Genomic DNA, 17,058 nt, shown 5'->3' with positions numbered 1-17,058 from the left:
CAGCCTCACACCAACCCCATCTCCACGCCACCTTTTTACCTGCATCCCTTTCTGTAACCTGTTTCTGTCGTATGTCCCTCTGTTAGAACCCCTGCGAGAGCCTCCGAGGACATCCTGCCGGGATGACGTACGCTGCCAACATCCTACCTCACCATCCGGCTCGAGGCACGTTTGAGGACTTTACCTGCTAAGCCCTCGCAGGCCGCTGTACCAAAGGCCTAGGTGGGGAGGGCTGAGGGAGCGAGGGGCCCCCAACTGCCCCCAGCTACCCTGGGGACTTAATTGCGCTCCTGGGCAGTGGTTCCCTCTTGTCTGTGGTGAGAACGGAGTCTTTACCATAGAGTCCTCTCCCAGCCTCTACCCCATCTTTTTATTTTAACGAAATTAAACTAATATAAAGAGAGAGAGAGAGAGAGAGAGAGAGAGATCGGCCATGACCTCAGGCCGCTCTGCTCCATGCTGCCTCCCCTAGCTCCGAGCCTGAATTCTGTCTGTCTGGCTGTCTGTCATCTGAGTGTCCACCTACATTCTGCTGCCTCCAGTCACCAAAGCCCGCTCCTAGTGAGGGGAGGAGGGGATCTCTAGGGTCTGAGAATGAACCTTAAGGGAGAGAGGGCTGGTGGGGGGCTTCCCTAGCCTTAAGAGATGCTCTCAGCCAGGCGACTCCCCACGAGCCCAAGTCGACAGGACAGGTAAGGACTCCATGCCCAGTTCTGCTCCCTCAAGTGTACGGGATCTTTAGGGGACAGAGAATCCCCTGAAGAAGTAGAGATGGGGACTCTGTGTGGCCCTGGTGCTGTAGGTCACATCCCAATCTGTAAGTCACCTCCACCCCAAAGCTGCTGGAGAGAAATCCCAAGAGGCAGCCCTCTCTGTGACATCCCCTAGAAGACCTGGCTGGTTGGCTCCCAGCTCAGGAGAGGGGCGCGGCTGCCTGACCTCACTGGCTTCTCTCTTAGAGGCCTTTGCAGAGGGCCACATCCATAAATTTTCTTATGGAACAATCCCAAATCCTCTTCCTGACTTCATTTGCTTCTCTCGGCAACCTCATCTGCATTTTCTATTTCTATATGATACAGACTCTATATTACTATAACCTTGTATATACTCCCCTCCCACCCTGTGTGTCTCCGCTCCATTCCCTCTTGTCTCTGAGAACCACCCTCCCACCCACCGCAAGCTCTCCCTTCTGTCTCTCCCTCCGTTCTCCTGTCTCTGAATGCCTTTGCCTGTATAAAGAGCTGGATTCTCCCCTGGTGTCTGTACTGTGTACACACATCCCTTTGAGAAGCACAAGGAGATGACACGCGCATTGTAACCTTCGCACTGTCTCGGTGGCCACATAAAGGAAGCTGTGAATTACAAGCTCTGCCTCTTTCTGGCCTCGCCCTTTGCCCCCACGACCAGGGCACCCTCTGCCCTCCCCACAGCCTTAACATATCCTTCTCCCTGCTCCACCTATCCCAGTGCCCTTTGCCTGGCGGACTGCGGCCTCCCTGAGGGAGAGGTACCCCATCCGGGAACGGGGACATTATGCAATGCTGGAAACTAAGCCAAGAGGGTTACAGACAGGGGAGCTGGGGGTCAGTGCCCACTCTCGCAGCTGGGCAGTGGGTACCCACAGCGAGAAGCTGAAGCCCTCGTTCAGTGGCCTTTCTCTCCTCGGGGTGCCCAGTGCCCTGTCCTCACCTTGATGCCCAGGCCCACCAGGTGCATTTCCTGGCGAGCCAGGGCTTGATCATGTGAGGAAGAGATGGACCTAGAGCAGAAGTTGAAAGCCCTGCTGTCCTGTGTCCCCACTGTAAGGGCCAGCAGTTGAGGTAGAGGGCTTCTCACCCCCAGCAGGCACCCTTCCCAGGCCAGAGCTCCGATCCCCTTCCAGGCCTTCTCTGTCCCCTCTGTCTCTTGGTCTCTAATCCCAAAACAGGATTTATGGGCAGATTACCTGTGTGCGTTGGCCTGGGGCCAGAGAGTGAGGCTCTAGAATCTTCGAGACTTCTTGCTTCCCAAGAGTTGTTTAAAGATCAGAACTCCCCAGAAAGAAACAGGGCAAAGCTGAGAAATGTGCCCTGGCTTGGGGGCAGCAGGAGGGGCTCTGGGTGACGCATGTTCTGGTCTAATAAACTGGGTTTCAACCATCTCTTCAGTGTTGGCTTTCTGTTTGTTTGTTTGTTTGTTTGTTTGTTTTTCGAGACAGGGTTTCTCTGTATAGCCCTGGCTGTCCTGGAACTTACTCTGTAGACCAGGCTGGCCTCGAGCTCACAGAGATTCTTCTGCCTCCCAAACTCTGGGATTAAAGGCCTGAGCTACCATCAGCCTGCTCAGTGTTGTTTTTATTTGCAAACTTTGAGTGTTACCTTTAGAATGGTGCTTGCCTTGAGGGCCACACAACTAGAGTAAGGAAATCTGAGTGGTAAGCCTGGTGTGGTGGTTATACCTGTAATCCAGCAGGTAGATGGAGCAGCTCTCTTCCATTACACAGTGAGTTTAACACTAGACTGGGCTACTCCAGACCCTACATACTTGATCAGGTAAACACTGATCCTCCTGGAAAAGGACGGGTTCAGGAATCGTCTGACCACTGGGCAGACCAGCTGAGTAATCTCTGGCAACAAAATATCCAGGACTCTTTAGAGAAGATTCAAGGTGAAAAAAAAAATCATTAAAGTCTGAAGTTAAAGGTCTGAGGTGAGGGGTTAAGCTCCCGGGCCGGGGAGCTACCGAGCCATTAATTGTGAAATGAGGACCTGGCTACCCGCCAGTAGATCCAAATCTAGGATGGCTTTTCTCTTAACTTGCTGATTTGGCTTTGCCACGACATTCACCTCCTTTGAATTCAGCTTTTCCGTTTGTAAAACGAACAATCAGCACGTTTTCCTCTTTACTACCCGGAGTCTGAGCAGTAGGAAAACGAAAAGCAAAGCACCCAGAATGCTTTGAAGAGGTAAATGCTCTGGGCCGGGGTGAAGCATCACTCCAGCCGCCAGCGGGACGGGCTGGGCTCTTTACAACGCCTTGTCGTCCTCCAACCGCCTGGGGGCGCTGGCTCCGGGCACCTCTTTATCCGCACACGCTTCTCTATGGTGCTCCCTCCTGGCCCTGGAAGGCGGGAGGGAGTGGTCAGCACGCCTTTCCCGCTAGTCGCCCCCTCTAGCCCGTAGTCTCGCTGCCCCGAGCAGCCCGTGCCCGCCGGCGGGCCGGGCCCACAAACAGCCCAGGCGCTCGGGGGGCGCGCGGGGGGCGGGGGGAGTTCCGGTTCCGGTTCTTTGTGCAGCTGCAGCGGCGGCTCCGGGAAGATGGCGGCCCGGGCGGGTTTCCAGTCTGTGGCTCCGAGCGGCGGCACGGGAGCCTCAGGAGGAGCAGGCGTGGCGGCTGCTCTGGGCCCGGGCGGAACTCCCGGGCCTCCCGTGCGAATGGGCCCGGCGCCGGGTCAAGGGCTGTACCGCTCTCCGATGCCCGGGGCGGCCTATCCGGTGAGTGGGACAGGAGGAGGGGCGCGCGGGTCGGGGGCGGGGCCGAGCGAGGGCGGAGGACTGACAGGGGTGAGGGAGAAGTGGGAGGGACTCCCTGGGGAGGGGCTCGGCCCGAGTGGAGGTGGGGGAAGCAGAGCGGAGGAAGAGTGGGGGAGGAGGTTAGCATCCTTACCTGCTCCCGGCGGCATTGTTTCCGCGTGAGGAGTGAGGTGGAACCAGGGTGGGTGAAGTGGGCCCTGGCATGGCCATGGAATGCAGAGGGGAATGGGCAGCCCCAGTGTCCCAGGAATACCCAGGCTATTGCTGCAAATTAAGGTCAGCTTTAGAGGAGACGGTAGCTAGTTTAAAAAAAAAAAGTAGGACTAGAAATGAGCCAGATCCAGCATAGACCAGAAAAATTGAGTATAATCTAGTTCTTAGACTAAATCCTATGAAATCACTGAAGAAGGTCCGGTTACCGTATTTCAAAGAAGCAAAGGACTGTCTTGTTGTCCCCCACCCCCACCCCAAGCCCTATCCCAGTCCTAAAATCCAGGTTTCCATCACTTTTCCTTTCTTAGTGGGGCTGACAAGGAAAAGTATGACATCTCTGGGTCCTCTCCTTCTGTAGAGACCAGGTATGCTGCCAGGTAGCCGAATGACACCTCAGGGACCTTCCATGGGACCTCCTGGCTATGGGGGGAACCCTTCAGTCCGACCTGGCCTGGCCCAGTCAGGGATGGACCAGTCCCGCAAGAGACCTGCGCCTCAACAGATCCAGCAGGTCCAGCAGCAGGCGGTCCAAAATCGAAATCACAAGTAAGATGACCCCTGGGGTGAAGGAGAGCAGGGTATGGGGGTGGGGGGAGGCCTGTGAGGTTGCTGGTGGCGGGAATCCTGAACCAGGAAGTCAGCTGCAGGGACTCACCCACATGAAGTCTTTCTGGCCACGTGAAGAAGTGGAGTTTTGGTGGTAATGGGCAAGGTACGGTCTTTAAATGGCGTCATTCCGTAGGCGCTCATAGCCTTGCTCATGTTCTGACTAATTCCTATCCCAACCTGATAACAGTATTTATTCTGAACAGTGCAAAGAAAAAGAAGATGGCTGACAAAATCCTACCTCAAAGGGTGAGTGCAGCTCTCTGGGTCTTCTTGAAGGGGTAGTGACTTTTGTCAGCTTGAGCGCCCAATCCTATCTTTTCTGTCCCTAAGATTCGGGAATTAGTACCAGAATCGCAGGCCTACATGGATCTCCTGGCTTTTGAAAGGAAACTGGACCAGACTATCATGAGGAAGCGGCTAGATATCCAGGAGGCCTTGAAGCGTCCCATCAAGGTAACTGGAAAGCAGCAGGCAGAGGGGACCCAGGGCTCCAGGCTCAGGACGGAAATCCAAGCACAGCAGGACTCCTTGGCATTTAAATTTCATCTTTCCCTTCCGCCTACACACCAGGAATTACATTAGGAGCATAGGGGTAGAACAGCTGGCAGGGCCAGGGGCGGGGGCTTTCCACGGCTCTGGCACCAGAAATAGGCCCTGTCCTTGTTTCTGCTGTAACTACTCACTGCCTTGGGAACCTGCCACTTTGCATGATGTTTGTCTCCCTAGTCCCCTGGTGCATCTACTTGTACTGAGGCTCAGGCCAGGGCCTGTACACTTGTAAGTGGGGTCTTTATCCCCCTATAGTAAGCCAGCCTGTGAGGAGTAATTTGGGAGTTTTAGGGAACCTTTACTCCTGAAGCTCCACCATCAGTCCTGTTTCTGCCTTCCTCAGCAAAAACGGAAGCTGCGAATTTTCATTTCTAACACGTTCAATCCGGCCAAGTCGGATGCGGAGGATGGGGAAGGAACGGTGGCTTCCTGGGAGCTCCGGGTAGAAGGCCGGCTCCTGGAGGACGTGAGTTCAAGGTCCACTGTGGCTGGTGCTCAGGGTGGGAGCTGCTGGGAAGGAGCAGTGCTGTGTGGTCAGCAGGAAACCTGACTGGTGTTCACCACTCCTTCTGGGAGCTTCAGGAAGGGGGCCGGGGGTGCGGGTGCCGGTGCCCTGCATACAAAGACAATGGTCCTTTGTGTCTGCTCCCACGGCCTCACTGGCATCAAGTGGGAACACTTACTGTCGGGTCTGGCTTGCTGTTTACTCGGCCCTGGTGATGCTGCCCTTCGGACGCAGCAGCAGCAGCAGCAGCAGTAGATGATTTCAGTGGGCACTCATCCCATCACCTGGCCGTGCTTAGCCTTTGCGGCCTTGCTTCCTCCCTTAGGCCTTGAGGTTATTTCTGTCGTGCCAGCTTTCATTGTAGGGAGCACAGTTTAAGAACGAAAGTCCCCCAAAGGCTTGGCTCTTTGTTGCTCCAAGGGCATCATCAGACTAATGAGCACCCCCAAACTCTCCGCCCAGCAGCCTGTTGGGGAGGCTCGATGCTCACCCAATGCTTTGCACTTGGGCACTATTTTTAACTGTGCAAGCGAGCTCATTCGGGTGAACCAGAGCCGCTCTGGGTCGGCCGGGCTGTACGCTGGTCATGTGTCCTGGCCAGATAAAGGCAGGTTTTGTTCCCCTGCCTTTTGCCTGTGATTCATTTGCCCTCTGCTGCCAGCTTTCCCCAGTTCCAGTGTGCTTTGTTATGGTAACGGTTTGGCTTAACTTGCCTCCTTTCCCAGTGGGAAGTCAGAGACCCTGCCCTTGTTAGAGCACGGCTGTGGCCAGGGCTGACTGTGGCCACATGGCCATAACCAGAAGACGTTTCCCCAGTGCAGCTAGAAACTGCTTCTTAAGGAACTTTGTTCTGGGGACTTCTTTCTGCCTGTGTAACATCCACACTCTCCCACTCCCCATCTCTTTTCCAGTCAGCATTGTCCAAATATGATGCCACCAAGCAAAAGAGAAAGTTCTCTTCCTTTTTTAAGTCCTTGGTGATCGAACTGGACAAAGACCTCTATGGACCAGACAACCATCTGGTAGAAGTGAGTAGTTCTGCCTTCCAGGCCTTAACCTCTCGGGATGATGGACTTGGGAGCCAGGCTTGAACAGATTAGCCCAGGTATGGGGTCCACTTTTGCAGTTTGCACATTGACCTCTAGACGGCGCTAGCTGCACTGAGTTGGGACCTAGGAGTTCTTGCTATCTGATTTGACCCACCTGTTGCTGTCCTGACTATTGCCCCCATAAAGAATCTGGTGGAGTCCTTACCCTTTCCACTGTCTCTGCATCTTGCTTATAAGTATTGGTGGGCTGTAGTTACTGGCATGTTTTATTTTCCTGATAGCAGTTGCTGTAGTTAACTAGTTTGTCTAGGTTATTGATCTGAATCTTCCTTTCTGACCCTGATCCTTTAGATTTATATTTCAGATAACCAGAAATACTTAACAACACCTGGTGGTTCCATGTTGCTAAGACTGTGTTAGCTGTTAGCAACAGTATTGGGGACATAACCAGAGTGGTCTAGTGTTCCGTGTGAACTTAACTTGCCCCTTTCTTTACCACTGTAGCTGCAGCCCCTTAACTCCAGCCACTAAGAGCCACGGGAAGTAAGTCACAGAGTCAGTAGAAATCCGTAACGTACTTGATGCGCTAGCGGTAGAATAGAGTAGCTGGGCCTGTGGACTAGAGTCAGCTCAAGTTCTAGCTCTGTCACGTGTCAAATGTAATGTGTCATAGACTCACGGCTAGCCCTCAGGAAACTGAAGCTTAGGTTTCTGTTCCATGTATAATACTCATTATGTGGGTAAAATTATCACTGGGAATCCAAACCTTTTTAAACGCAGTCATTTCAAACAGGATTAGAAGGTTCTACTTATGTAGACAGTAATCCCAAAGCCATATGTGTTTTCAGAGATGCCTTGAGCTATTGTTCTTCCCCAGTAGCCTCAGTAATCAAAGTTAAATGTTCAGTTGTTACAGATGCTCTTCCCTCCCACCCCAGCTCTTCCTCTGGAAGAGTACCCCCTGACACCTTCCTCTCTGTAGTGGCACAGGACCGCCACTACCCAGGAGACTGATGGCTTCCAGGTGAAGCGGCCAGGAGATGTGAATGTACGGTGTACTGTCCTGCTGATGCTGGATTACCAGGTATTCTTTGGGGGTGTGAAGGAGTCCAGCTCTCATGGCTATATTGCATGAGTGTCTGACCTGGAAGGGTTTAAGTCTGCTCAGGAATGCTTTGCCTCTATAGCAATAGCAAACGTGTCTTTGTCCTCTGTGACTTTGCTGTCCGCACTTGCCATTGTTTGTTAGACTGAATATGTTGCTGTACTCAGCACCCCACAGACACGTGGAACCAGCTCCTTAGCTTCATTCGCACTCTTGGTTCTCTGCAGCCCCCCCAGTTTAAATTAGACCCTCGCCTGGCTCGGCTCCTGGGCATCCACACGCAGACGCGACCAGTGATCATCCAAGCACTGTGGCAATACATTAAAACACACAAGCTGCAGGACCCTCACGAGCGAGAGTTTGTTATCTGCGACAAGTACCTCCAGCAGGTATGCAAAGGGCGCATTGTGTTTGGGGAGACGGACTGCACTGAAAGTACTGCTCTGTAGTCTCTCTCTCTCTCTCTCTCTCTCTCTCTCTCTCTCTCTCTCTCTCTCTCTCTCTCAGATCTTTGAATCTCAGCGGATGAAGTTCTCAGAGATCCCTCAGCGGCTCCACGCCTTGCTTATGCCACCAGAGCCCATCATCATTAATCACGTCATCAGGTGAGTGTGTGCGGGAGCCCGCTCGCTCGCCCACCCGCAGGCCAGCTTGCACGGCCAGTTGTCAGACTCCCAGAGATCTCACTAGATGTGCTTGTTCTATTTCTATTTAAATTATATAAGCCCATTACTGTATTAAGACTGACAGCAATAGCAGCCTGTGCCTGCCTGTTACTCTGCTCACCTCTGTGGGGTTTGTGCCCTGAAGATGGCTGGTGTTGTGTGGTTGTGCGCTCTTTTCTCATGCTAGTCAGAGTAGGGCTCCTGTTCCCCTTAGAGACCAGTTACCAGCTCGCTCTGTGGCAGGAATCAGCAACCATTTTTTAAAGAAAGATGGGGCTTGCCGGGCGTGGTGGCGCACACCTGTAATCCCAGCACTTGGGAAGCAGAAGCAGGCAGATTTCTCAGTTCGAGGCCAGCCTGGTCTACAGAGTGAGTTCCAGGACCTGGCTACACAGAGAAACCCTGTCTCGAAGAACCAAAAAAAGAAAGAGAGAGAGAGAGAGAGAAAGCAAGCTGGGGCTTCGCTTCAGACTCCAACTCTTGCTTTGTTCTCATAATTTGGAAGATAAAGCACCATGCTCCTTTCAGATATCGTCTTTGTTCCGTGTTACACCACAAAGGCCCTGTGTCCTTAGTGCCTAAGCCCCTCCTCCCGCAGTCACTCCATAGCTTGCCTATCGAGGCCACAGAAGCTGGACTCCTATTCTTTTTGTTGCTGTTCTATTTTGTTTTTGTTTTTGTTTTTTGTTGTTGTTGTTGTTTTGACAGGGTTTCTCTGTGTAGCCCTGGCTGTCCTGGAACTCACTCTGTAGACCAGGCTGGCCTTGAACTCAGAAATCCGCCTGCCTCTGCTCTTAAGTACTGGGATTAAAGGTATGGTGCATCACCATTGCCAGCTTGGACTCCTGCTCTTAAAACTTTTCACAAAATGCCTTTGGTGCTATTTGAAATTTGTGACTTTTTGGTTTTTTGGATTTGTTTTTTTCAAGACAGGGTTTCTCTGTGTAGCCCTGGCTGTTCTGGAACTCACTCTGTAGACCAGGCTGGCCTCGAACTCAGAAATTTGCCTGCCTCTGCCTCCCAGAGTGCTGGGATTACAGGCGTGCGCCACCACCGCCCGGCTTTTTTGTCTTTATTAAAACCAAGCTCAGACCAGCAAGAGGGTTCAGCAGGTTAAAGGCTCTGGCTGCCTGGCCTGACAACCTGACATCAACCCTGGAACCCATGTGATATATGGAGAGAGCTGCTCCGACAAATATCCTCTACCCATGTGATAGATGGAGAGAGCTGCTGCCACAAATATCCTCTACACATGTGATAGATGGAGAGAGCTGCTCCCACAAATATCCTCTACACATGTGATAGATGGAGAGAGCTGCTGCCACAAATATCCTCTACCCATGTGATAGATGGAGAGAGCTGCTGCCACAAATATCCTCTACCCATGTGATAGATGGAGAGAGCTGCTCCCACAAATATCTTCTACACATGTGATAGATGGAGAGAGCTGCTCCCACAAATATCCTCTACACATGTGATAGATGGAGAGAGCTGCTGCCACAAATATCCTCTACCCATGTGATAAATGGAGAGAGCTGCTCCCACAAATATCCTCTACCCGTGTGATAGATGGAGAGAGCTGCTGCCACAAATATCCTCTACCCATGTGATAGATGGAGAGAGCTGCTCCCACAAATATCCTCTACCCATGTGATAGATGGAGAGAGCTGCTCCGACAAATATCCTCTACCCATGTGATAGATGGAGAGAGCTGCTCCCACAAATATCCTCTACACATGTGATAGATGGAGAGAGCTGCTCCGACAAATATCCTCTACCCATGTGATAGATGGAGAGAGCTGCTCCCACAAATATCCTCTACCCATGTGATAGATGGAGAGAGCTGCTCCCACAAATATCCTCTACCCATGTGATAGATGGAGAGAGCTGCTGCCACAAATATCCTCTACCTATGTGATAGATGGAGAGAGCTGCTCCCACAAATATCCTCTACACATGTGATAGATGGAGAGAGCTGCTCCCACAAATATCCTCTACACATGTGATAGATGGAGAGAGCTGCTGCCACATATATCCTCTACACATGTGATAGATGGAGAGAGCTGCTCCCACAAATATCCTCTACCCATGTGATAGATGGAGAGAGCTGCTCCCACAAATATCCTCTACACATGTGATAGATGGAGAGAGCTGCTCCCACAAATATCCTCTACCCATGTGATAGATGGAGAGAGCTGCTGCCACAAATATCCTCTCACCTGTAGAGTGTGCACACAGAGAGAATGAGTAAATGCAATGAAAACCAAGTTTGGTGAGTTGCCATTTGTTAATAGGGACGGGCTATATTATACATTGTATCTGTTTGCAGTATAGACATCTGGAGATACAAGTCCATACAGCTTTCAGAAGGAAGATGTAGGGCATCTCTGTTGTGCTCTTTGACCTTTTGCAGTCGCTTCCTTCCCCCCTCATCCCTGGACCATCTTTCTGATGTTGGCAAGTAGGTCTCAGAAAAAAACATTTACTGGCCTCTGTTGCTTTCCTCCCCAGTGTTGACCCAAATGACCAGAAAAAGACCGCGTGCTATGACATTGACGTGGAAGTGGATGACACTTTGAAGACCCAGATGAACTCCTTTCTGCTGTCCACTGCCAGCCAGCAGGAGATCGCCACTCTGGACAACAAGGTAGGGCTCTCTGTCCTACCCACCTCCATCATAGCTCCAAGCTGCCTTTTGCTTTTTAGTTTTAACTAAAAATATATTGATATCCAGAGCCAGTATGTGCCAGGCTGTCGGTGAAGTGGAGGCAGGCTCACATGCATGCATGTGACATTTTGGTTTTGTTTTCAGCGTTTGAGTCCATCTCTCCCTTGTAGACTAGCCTGGTCTCAGACACAAGATGATTCTACATCGTGTTCAACAGTGCTGGGGTTATAGAGAGAAGCAAGCCATGATGGCTCTGTGCATAAAGGGAGACCATGCTTTTAAAGACTCGGGCCTGTGCCTGGCACAGTAGGGCAGCAGCAGAAGCTCTTCCTGCCCTTCCTGCCGCCACCATTGATACTGTTAACACCATAGGTAGAGTCGCTGTAGGCAAAGCCAAAGTGCTTTGTGACCCCCAGAGATAATGTATGGGCTTTCCAGGGAGTAGATAATTCAACTCTGGAGGGCGACGCGGAAGTTAGCAGATGGGGAAGAAGCACAGTGGAGTTTGGGCTATGGAAGACAGAGGACAGTCCAGACAGATAGAACAAGACATGCGAAACTCCAGAAGGAGAATGAGCCCGGGGTATCCACGAAAGAGGCAAAGGCAGGCATGGTGCTTCACTCCTGTGACCTGGCACTTGGGAGCAGAAGCAGGAGGCGCACGCACCACAAGTCAGGGCCAGTCACGTGTACATAACCAGTTCCTGGCCAGCTACAGTTACAGATGACCTCAAGACCAGCATAAGAGGTACAAAGCCTCTGAACGTGACACAGGGTGCCAGGGTATTATACTCAGGGAGAGCAAGCTATGGGGCCGAAGGAGCCTGGTCACAAAGCTTTGATCTGGGAAGAGCACATGCAGACCCTCATGGAGGTACTAATGCTCTTTGCATTAGCAGGTAAGTGGAGAGAGTTGAGGGGCAGATCTGGAGCAAGTCCACTTCAGAGACCAGTGATAGTCTGTGTGAGATATGTCAAGGTTCTAGAGTTCTGATTTGAGAGTCAAAGTAAAGGAGTGTGGCCCCTGTTGGGTGGGGCTGAGAGGAGGCTTGCCTTGGGTGGAGAGTTGTCTGTACGAAGTTGGAGGAGGAGGAGGAGGAGTGGCTAGGGGAAGGGTAACCTCTTCAGTTTCAGCTGATGGTGTTTTGAGATGCTCAGAGAGCACATGTGTCTGTTGGAACCTGGCGGGTGATCAGATGCTCCCCGCTGGAGTGGGGCATGCTGAAGACCACGAAAGCACCCCTGGAGAGAAAGCAAGCCCGTTGCTTTCTGAAGGGTGCCAGAGGGCTCTAGGAGCTCTTACACCCAGTGGACTCTGGGCAGCAAGCCCTGCCCTGGGGTTCGGGCAGCTGTGGCAGTGCCAACCTGGGCCTACCTCTAGCTTAGAGCTTCCCTGGCCTGAAAATGGCGTACTCTTCTTCCTTCCAGATCCATGAGACGATAGAAACCATCAACCAGCTGAAGACCCAGCGAGAGTTCATGTTGAGCTTTGCCCGAGACCCTCAGGGCTTCATCAATGATTGGCTGCAGTCCCAGTGCAGGGACCTCAAGGTGAAGAGCCTGAGGAAGGCCCGGGGGACATAGGGAGTGCTGTGCGTGGTCACGTCACTTCTGCGCAGAGAGCTGGGGGAGGATTGAGGGACCACCTTTTCTTTTCCCCCGTCCATCCCAGGGTCCACTTTATAGTTGGTGAGGGAAATAGAAGCAGGACGTCAGGAATATATTCAACATTTCCCTAGTGTTGTCTGCTCTCCCAGCTGCTGGGGCTAGAGCTGAAGATCTGAGGGCTCTGCTCTCCTTCAGATGTACTCCATTGGGAAAACACAGGCTAGTGTGACTAAGAAGTAGTAAACCGGGGCCAGACTGACTGGCAGCAGTAAGCTGTTCAGAGCAAAGGGCCACAGGTGAAGGGAGAGTGGCCGAGGGAAGCGGGGGTGGGGGGGGAGGAAGCAGGGATGGAGTTAGAGATACTCCCCAGGGACACGTGCCCAGGTGTCATGCCTTAGGCGCTTGGTTTGTTGTGACTGCTGTGACCAGCGCAGCAGAAAGGTCACCTGGCAGTGACTTAATGGGTGCTTGTGACTTGGGGTGTCTTTTGGGGGGGTGTTGGGACTTTTGTAGACACCTGACCCAAACTGGGTCGCTTGAGGAATGGGGTTGTCTCCCAGTGGTGGAGGGTGGAAGTCCAGAATGAAAGCTATGCTGTGCTAGCGCGCAGGCTGTCTTCACATGTCTTCTTCCTTCACATTGCGTCTGTGTATCTGTCTCTGTCTACATTGCCCTCCTCTATAAGGACACCAGTTAGAATGGATTAGGGCCAATCCCAATGAGCCCATGTTAACTTGATCATCCGCAAAGACCCTATTTCCATATCAGGTCACAGTCACAGGTACTGGGTCACAGTTAGAACTTCAGCATCTTTGGTGGGGGTTGCGGGTAGGCAAGGGGTGCAGTTGAACCGAGAGCAGCCATGAGAGCAGGAGCCATGTTGTCCTGTCCCCCGCTTCTCCCCTCAGACAATGACCGATGTGGTGGGTAACCCAGAAGAGGAGCGCCGTGCTGAGTTCTATTTCCAGCCCTGGGCTCAGGAGGCTGTGTGCCGATACTTCTACTCCAAGGTTGGTGTCGTGCCTGGGGCGGTATCACAAGGGGAGTGACACAGTGCAGGATCGGAGTTGTTGGCTGCCAGCCTTGGGTGTCTCAAGCTTGCATCCCTGTCTCTCTGCAGGTGCAGCAAAGGCGGCAAGAGTTAGAGCAAGCCCTGGGGATCCGGAACACATAGGGGCTCTCCGGCCCTAGCATGGCTGCACCGATTCCCTGGCCTGTGCTGCCTGCCTCAGTGTACCTGTCTTGGTCTTGCTTGAGGCATTCCAGGAGATGCTATTGGCTCCAGGACAGTGTCACAATGAAGAGGGTGTCACATTTCTGTCTCACAGTCACCTGTTATCCCTTCCTGCACCCCAGCCTCCCACCTCAGCTCCTCCCCACCAAGCTCCCACGTGCCTCTACCTCCCTATCCTACATAGGACCTCTAGATAGTGTTAGAGAACCGTAGTGGTAATGAGTGCTCTGAAGTGGTGGGGCCTCCTGATGTCAGGTGGTCTTCATGGAGACCAACCACACTGATCCTGCACTTGCCAGGAGACCTGGGCCTTGGGAGCGGTCCCCCTCTGAGCGCAGGCCTGGGGCAGTCTGTAAGCTGCTGCCCTCGGCCCTCCTGGTAACCCGATCTCTTCCCTTCCCTCCCTTCCCTCCACAGGCTGGAGCAGACTCTCCTTAACTTCTTGCCCTCTAGCACTAAAGGAGCTGGGTTCTTGGGCATCACTGAGCCCCAGGTTGGTCCCTGCCCTCTGGACTTAACCTGCTGCCTCAGTGCTGTGACCCCTTCGTGGGGTCCCTGTCAGTATTGGAGTGTGCTTTGAACTGTTGCTCCCCATGCACACTCCTGCAGCCGCCCGCCCGCCATAGGATTCCCCACACCGGCCCTAACCCAGTGTTGGGTTGGGATCTTGCCTTTCCTCATCATTCCCAGCAGAGACTGTTCCTTCCTGCTGTTAGAGGAGTGGCTTGCTCATTCACTCCACCCTGCCCCTCTGTAAATGGAGAAACAGGCCTGAAATCAAACGGGTAAAGCCCTAGGCCATCCCTGTCTTCCTGTCCCATGTCTGCCCAGTTGAAACCCACTGGTGGCTTCTAGGGCACTGAGGAGTAAAAGCGCCTAGGGCTGGAGAATAGGTCTGAAATGGGTTTGTGACTCCCTACCCCCGCCCTCAAAGCTTCAGACCCCTCAGGTAGCAGCAGGACGAGTGATCTTGGCCCCTTGGGACAGATGGTTTTGCATCTTCCAGGGAAGCCTCAGATTCTTCCAGGTTTTGTCACCCGGAGTTAGCATGTCCCAGGCTCGCAGACAACACTGCAGGGTGGGAGACAGCTGGGCACAGGGATTCCGTTGAGCATGGGCTCTGAACCCACAGAACTGACAAAGCCCCTGCTTCCCCACCCCCACCTCAGGCTCCTGCGAGCAGTGTTCCTGCACCCTTCCTTCCCTGCCTGTTCTGTACTGGGGACAGCAGTCTTCTCCCTGTCCTCCCCGTGTCCTATATCCACCCCTCCCCTCGGAAGGTCCTCCCCACAGTGACACTGGACAACCCTGGGGCAGCTGAGCCCCAGCCTGGCTTCTGGCTGGAAGCATGACGAGGAAACTCAGCACTCCCACAGTGTCCCTGTTGATGACTGGTTTTATTAACTGAATTGTGTTTTGTTTTGTTTTGTTTTTTTCATGGACCAAAATTTTTTTTGTACTGTCTCCTTACTGATGTCACCCGGTTTTAATAAAAGACTTCTGAAGAGTGGCTCCCTGCTGTCTGTGAGGTCACTGTGGGTCCCCGCTGTCCTGGGGGGGATCACCGTGGGTCTCTACTGACTGGGGAGTTTGCTGTGGGTCCCTGCTGTCTGGGGAGTCACTACTGTAGTGCCATCTTCCTTGCCCAGTGCCCTCTTACTTGACAGGCTGGGGAGGGGGGTGTCTGGGGACATGAGTCTTTTCCCTGGGGACTCTTATCAGAGGCTTGCAACATCAGCAGTGCTCTCCGGATAGTTGCTTCCACCTCCATTACTATCAGACAAGGCAGTGGCTCTGCTGCTGTCTCCCTCGCCCTTGAAATCTCCTAGGTCACTTGCTGGCTAGAACAAGCTGTCCTTGGCATCTGGGGCCCCTTGAGCTTGATGAAACCAGGCTCTGTTCTCCCTAGGGTGCATGTCCATCCAGTTGTGCCAAGGCCCTGGTGACAGCAGGTATCTGTTTTCCATACAAAGCCACCAAATGTATGGACCTCAAGCTTTTCGAGATTCCACGGATGGCCCCAAGATACCAGGGTTTTCTTTGTGTTGTATTCCCATGATAAGGGTTTCTGTATATAACCAAGGCTGCCCTTAAACTCACTGTGCATCTGCCTCAGCACCCTCAAGTGGAGACTGCAGATGTGTGTGCCATTACATCGGCCAATGTAAGAAGTCTAGGGGTTTTTTGTTTTGTTTTAAGATTTGTTTTTATTTTTTAAAGATTTATTTATTATAAAAATAATAAACGCTGTAGCTGTCTTCAGACACACCAGAAGAGAGCATCAGATCCCATTACAGATGGTTGTGAGCCACCATGTGGTTGCTGGGAATTGAACTCAGGACCTCTGGAAGAGCAGTCAGTGAGCCATCTCTCCAGTCCAAGAAGTCTGTTCTGTGTCCTGGAACTCACTGCGAAGACCAGGCTGGCCTCAAACTCAGAAATCTGCCCGCCTCTGCTTCCCAAGTGCTGGGATTAGAGGCATGCATGCGCCACCCCTGCCCAGCAAGACGCCTATTCTTAAACCCTGTGTGGAATGGCTGCTTTAGTTCTGGGTTGAGCAGATAGGGCTGCCTAGCTGGCTGCTCAGACATCCCGATTCAGCTTGGAAGAAGCAAGCAACACGTGCAGTTCTGCTGGCTTCCACAGGGTGGCTCACAACTTCCTACCTCACTCTTGTCCAGGAAGTACAATGTAGCACATTGGATGAGCTACTGCCACAGTTAAACATCTTACCCATTTCTACATTGACACACGCCTTTAATCTCAGTGCTAGGGAGGCAGAGACAGGAGGGTCTCCGAGTTCCAGGCTGGCCGGGATTACAAAGACCCCTATTTCTCAAAAAATGAATAAAATCTTACCCGTTGAATAGCTGGGTGTCTGCTGAGTAGCATTGTCTGTTTGCTGCCAATCTAGAACATACTGGTCCCTGAGTTGAGAGGGTAAAAAGGGGGTGTAATAATCGGGAATAGAGAAAGCGGGTATCGAGGCTCTGAGCTGGCATCAGTTTTTATCCGGGCTAGTTGCACTTGTAGTGAGTGGCCGATGAATCATCACTTCCAAGCAGATACTGTGCAGCTTGTTTTTAGAGGAGCTTTGGTGGTACAGGCAACTTCCTGTAACGGGAGCATTCCCTTTATTCCTGTGTGAACGGCCACGTGCGTTATCTCTACACAGCCTAATAGGATGGAGGGGCAAAGAGAGGCTTTGTATTAGGGATACATCCAAAGGAGTATTTAGGCAAAACAAGGCGTCCATTTCAGGCATAAATGCCCATTTTTTAGGACTCCTATCATACATGCCAGGGACAGGACTATTCTTTCTCTTCCACCCCTTGTAATCA

At 52.4% G+C, this 17,058-nt stretch overlaps 2 protein-coding genes across 3 annotated transcripts in view; both read left to right on the top strand.

The window, feature by feature from the left end:
• The window catches only part of Asic1 (acid sensing ion channel subunit 1), a 30,165-nt gene extending 28,031 nt beyond the window's left edge, over positions 1 to 2,134 (top strand). The window contains exon 10 of one of the 2 annotated variants that reach the window (XM_052160176.1): positions 87 to 2,134. In XM_052160176.1, coding sequence (XP_052016136.1) covers positions 87 to 191 — 105 coding nt within the window. In that variant the 3' untranslated portion in view covers positions 192 to 2,134. The remainder of the gene's footprint in view (positions 1 to 86) is intronic. The other variant, XM_052160177.1, reaches the window with a different exon arrangement.
• A 943-nt stretch (positions 2,135 to 3,077) lies between these two features.
• On the top strand, positions 3,078 to 15,227 carry Smarcd1 (SWI/SNF related, matrix associated, actin dependent regulator of chromatin, subfamily d, member 1). The gene is made up of 13 exons (XM_052160178.1): positions 3,078 to 3,473; positions 4,084 to 4,271; positions 4,538 to 4,580; positions 4,665 to 4,787; positions 5,227 to 5,349; positions 6,300 to 6,416; positions 7,420 to 7,521; positions 7,770 to 7,931; positions 8,050 to 8,147; positions 10,719 to 10,854; positions 12,304 to 12,426; positions 13,392 to 13,493; positions 13,604 to 15,227. The coding sequence occupies exons 1-13, from the start codon at positions 3,297 to 3,299 to the stop codon at positions 13,655 to 13,657; spliced, it is 1,548 nt and encodes a 515-aa protein (XP_052016138.1). The 5' UTR covers positions 3,078 to 3,296; the 3' UTR covers positions 13,658 to 15,227.
• Positions 15,228 to 17,058: the final 1,831 nt, after the last annotated feature.

This window comes from Apodemus sylvaticus, chromosome 17, assembly GCF_947179515.1.
Source record: "Apodemus sylvaticus chromosome 17, mApoSyl1.1, whole genome shotgun sequence".
NCBI lineage: Eukaryota > Metazoa > Chordata > Mammalia > Rodentia > Muridae > Apodemus > Apodemus sylvaticus.
Note: the sequence above shows the minus strand (reverse complement) of the source record. Positions and strands in the feature narration are given on the sequence as shown.

Excerpts from the sequence above, each read along its gene's own strand:
- Smarcd1 (XM_052160178.1), top strand. The coding sequence starts at position 3,297 with ATGGCGGCCCGGGCGGGTTTCCAGTCTGTGGCTCCGAGCGGCGGCACG. Across the intron at positions 4,272-4,537 it reads GTCCAAAATCGAAATCACAA|TGCAAAGAAAAAGAAGATGG; the intron begins GTAAGATGACCC and ends TATTCTGAACAG. Across the intron at positions 6,417-7,419 it reads CAGACAACCATCTGGTAGAA|TGGCACAGGACCGCCACTAC; the intron begins GTGAGTAGTTCT and ends TCCTCTCTGTAG.